Raw genomic sequence first — 4,431 nt, 5'->3', positions numbered from 1 at the left:
GGCAGCAAGGCCGATCTAAACTTAAGGTCACCAATATAATCACCTTAGGCTTCAACGAATATTAAAAATTTTTACTTGATTAAAGGTTTCATATTCTACTAAAGATAAAATATAATCTAAAATTTATATAGTAAAAAACAAAGATTAAATTTGTTGACTTTATTATCAATAGAAAAAGAAATATCTTATAAAATTGGTTACATTAGTTTATTATATGACTTTGTATCTAAAACATATGAAAAACTTAATTAAAATAAAAATAAAAATGATTTTATTGAAGTACTTTATAACCTTAAAAAAGTTCCTTCAAAAAAAAAAAAAAAACCTTAAAAAAGTTCTCATTTTAAAATTTTGTTTAAATCTTAATGTGTGTTGGGTGGGTCGATGCTAATATAATATTCGTCTTTAATAAACAAGGAAACGAAAATCAGATTATCAAATGGACGAATCATTTAAGAGATCCCAAATTTTATTACCAATGGAACAATTTTTTTCGAACTTTATTTACCTCATCGTAAAAGTCCCGGTTACTATGATTATTTCTTTCTTATACCTTTCAAAAAAAAACTTTCTCGGATAAAAAGAAGAGTTAACAACAACAAAAAAAAAATTACATAATGGACAAACAAAAGTCAAACCCTTTTTTAGAGAAACATCCCCTTTACTTTTTTGTCGTTACTTGTTTAAAAAAAAAAAAAAAAAAAATGAAAAAAAGTCGTTACACATGTTTTCGAGCACACGCAGTTCACTGACTCGTTGACAGCAGAGAAACAGTTGTATTTCCATGTTCCTTTTATAAACAATTTCACACTCATTTTTGTCTTCAAATCTTTATCATTGTTACAAAACCCTGATTTATTTCATTTCATTTCATTTATATTCCTTGGTAAGGATCTATTTGCTTGCAATCACCAAATATATTTACCTTCTTCATCATTTTTACTAATTGTTATGTCATATTAATCGATTTTGCATTTTGTTTAAATGTCCAGTATACCATAATTCTGTTTATGAGATACACACGTTAAATCGACGTATGTTTTGATAGTGCATGTTTGAATTCTTTTGTTTCTGTTTTTTGTTTAAGCTTTTATATATACAATTCATTTGTATATGTTTGTGTTTTCTGAGTAGAATCAATTAATTTTTTAGGATCAATTCTAACTTGATTATGCGATTTAGTGATTTTGCCTCAAAACATGATTTTTAGTCTGAAATGTATTGCTTTATTCACTTTTATGTGAATATATTTCATAAAACCGATTCATTCAAAATCAATTATATGATTAAACTAAACATAATTAGCTTTCCAAACACCTCATTAGTTGTAATCTTCGCAGATTCGTTGAATATTTTTATTTGTATATATTGAAATTGATCCCCATAATCTTTTATAAATGAAGTTTATTTCGCGCTCTACATTGAGATTGCTTTGCAACTGGAATGCTGAATGGTGATTATTTTAGGTCAACAGGAAGGCATAGTAGAATGGAAGAAATACAAACGATGTGTCGAACTAGAAGTGATGTATCAGTAGTAGGCGCGACGGAGACACTTCGTGCTCAACAGCAACTTTTGCAGAAGTTGTATGTGGAGTTGGATGAGGAAAGGGATGCTTCAGCCACAGCTGCAAGAGAAGCAATGGACATGATACTGCGTTTACAAGGAGAGAAGGCCGTGGTGGAGATGGAGGCAAGTCAGTTCAAGAGAATGGCAGAAGAGAAGATAGGCCATGCCGAAGCCACCCTCGAAGCTTTTGAAGAACTTTTGTACGAAAAAGAGATGGAAACTGCATCTCTTAAGTTTCAATTACAGGCTTACAAGGACAAACTTGTGAGCTTAGGATGTGATCTCAATGCAAGTGAGTTTCAGTATGTGCAATCAAATACAAGTGATCAAAACGGGAGCCCGGTTATGAGAAGGCTAAAGTCAATGCCCCCGATTCGCTTTAAAAAGATTCCAACTCTGAGAGAGAGTGTTGATCGGAAGGGGGAAAGATCGTCGGCTTCAGCTCAAGTTTCGGGTGACCAGGAACCTAGCTTGGTGTGTGGAAGTGGAACTCTAGATTCATACTGGAACAAGATAAGAATGTTACATGAACAAGTGAAACTGATTTCAGATTCTAACAACATAGGAACAAACTTGAGAAATAAAGGAGGGAGGTTATGTTCAATATTATCACAAGCTAGTAATAAGATAAACTCTGAAAGTACACTTGCCCGGACAGCATTTTCGGACCATTCTTGCTCGACTAATGTTCACGATGTATTTGAAGTCCCACAAGCCACCGGAAAGCATGAATTCAGTTATAACGAAGGGAAAAGAATGCTCGAGAAAAGGAAATCTGTGGCAGATATTAGGTTAACAAAACTAGAATCTGTGTCTAAGGGAATGGTTGAATCACATTTTAAACATGACGCAGACAAGGGAAACGGCACGGTAACTATCGCTGGCCAGGAGAAAGAATGGATGGGTTTCGATCATAATTCTCAAGATGAAGTTGATCAGAGAATTGTTAGGCTTCAAAGGCAGAGAGCTAGTAGAAGGTATCATGACATCACATGTGGCTTTGAATCAGGGTATGGTGAAGAACAGTTGAGGCTTTTGAAGGACATAAAAACTGAACTGAAATTAATACAATCAGAGATGAGTGGATGATGCTGTGTCTTTTGAATTTCTCCAAGAGGTAATGTCTATGAAGCACGGACACTCCTCAAATTAGGCGTGCCGTGTCAGACACCGACACTTGTAATTACATTGAATTATGTGATTTTTTCAAATTATTAGCTGTGTCAGCGTGTCAGTGTCCGTGTCGTGTCCGGTGTTCGTGCCCGTATCCGTGCTTCATAGGGTAATGTATATAACCTGGTGTTTACGAAACAGAACAAAAACTCCTATTGTCTAACATGTATGCATGAGTTTTTTTTTTTAATTTGATTCACAATAGTATGCACCCTAGTCAAAGGCATTGCATTTATATTTTTTATGAATTCTTGAATTGTTAGGTGTTTTTTTTCTATCTTTTAAAATACAAAGAACTAATGATTAATTAATTTATATGAACAGGCAATGTTGCACTTTTGGCTTTGATCAAGAAACTACAGAATGACCATCTCATGCTACCTATAAACTCACTTCTTCATATGCTTTCTCTACACACAGATTTATGGTGGATATGGAAATATGTCTTCTGATTTTTATTTTGTACATTAGACACACTATGCCCTCAACCCCTGAAAGTTTCTGTTTGCTATGAAAGGTTTATGTGATTCTCAACACAGTTTCACTGCTGATTTAGGTGATTCTCAACAAGATAATAACATACACTGACCTTTGATTGATGAACAGAAATTTTACACAACAATTTTCCTTGGCAGAAAAGGTATTAGATTGTGACAAAATAGTGTCTGTGTAGTTAGTAGTCACTCAAATTTATGCTTCTTTAGCACAATTTCGCCATGCGCATAAATTACCCGAACAAAGATCTATATATCAAATGGCAAGATTAGTGTAACTCCCTAGTGTTATAGGACAATACTTTAGAGACTTTTAATCACTCTTACATATGAAATAATTCCTTGACATAGTTGCACCTTTGACCTAATAATCATAAGTATTGCAATTGTTGCATGGAAAAATCACCAAATCTCAACCGTTAAATCTAATTAACCCATTGGTTTCTAATGTTTTAAAAATTTAATAGAGGAACAGAGTGAGTTATTTTCTTTAACTTTCTGTCCTATGCTACTGCAAACACAAATAAGCCAGTCACCGTTTATGTGGTGACAAAAAAGTCTTGCAATTTGGTAGAAATCTTTCTAAATTCAAGTGCTTACACCAAAGTCTTGTGGGATTTATTCCAGTATACATGTGTGAGTATGCTGCTAATGCTTCAGTTTCACTTTTATTACCCTTTGTGTCAAACCGCAGTACATCGTGCAAAAATTCCCCTATGTCCTTGGATATTCAATTAGGGAGTTTTCTTTTATGATGCTACTAGTTAAAAAACCGTCCTTCGCACGGGTTGAATAACATATTTTTGAAAAAATTTGCTTTAAGTCAGAAATGAGCAAATTGCAGAAAATAACTGCATCTTTCAAAGAAATTGTTGTCCTTTAATTTCAAAGCCTTGATACAGGAAAAGAGCATATCATATTTTGTTCAAGAGATTATAATTAACATGATTCTAATTAGAACCAATGAAGGAACAACAATGTGCAAATTACCATTACATAATAGGTCAAGATTTACCAAAAAGAGAGTAACCAAAAAGGGATTTTGCCAACATTTACATTAGTCAAAATGAAACAGAAGAAATGACATCCCTAGATCAAGATAGTTAAGGATTAGATTTAAAGCGATACAGCAAAGTGGCGGAAGTTGAGCAAAGGAAGATCTACTTCGGAAGAACTCGCAGGTGGATGTTCCTAG

General features: G+C 33.6%; 1 protein-coding gene across 1 annotated transcript; it reads left to right on the top strand.

Annotated features, from left to right (window-relative positions):
- Nucleotides 1-746: 746 nt before the first annotated feature.
- LOC120578203 (uncharacterized) lies at nucleotides 747-3,547 on the top strand. Its single transcript, XM_039830580.1, has 3 exons — nucleotides 747-886; nucleotides 1,467-2,686; nucleotides 3,067-3,547. The coding sequence occupies exon 2, from the start codon at nucleotides 1,489-1,491 to the stop codon at nucleotides 2,656-2,658; it is 1,170 nt and encodes a 389-aa protein (XP_039686514.1). The 5' UTR covers nucleotides 747-886; nucleotides 1,467-1,488; the 3' UTR covers nucleotides 2,659-2,686; nucleotides 3,067-3,547.
- The last annotated feature ends 884 nt before the right edge of the window (nucleotides 3,548-4,431 follow it).

Source organism: Medicago truncatula, chromosome 2 (assembly GCF_003473485.1).
Source record: "Medicago truncatula cultivar Jemalong A17 chromosome 2, MtrunA17r5.0-ANR, whole genome shotgun sequence".
Lineage (NCBI taxonomy): Eukaryota > Viridiplantae > Streptophyta > Magnoliopsida > Fabales > Fabaceae > Medicago > Medicago truncatula.
The sequence above is the reverse complement of the archived record's forward strand: the minus strand, read 5'-3'. Positions and strand labels throughout refer to the sequence as shown.

What these genes read in the sequence shown, in the direction of transcription:
- LOC120578203 (XM_039830580.1), top strand. Translation starts at nt 1,489, where the DNA reads ATGGAAGAAATACAAACGATGTGTCGAACTAGAAGTGATGTATCAGTA.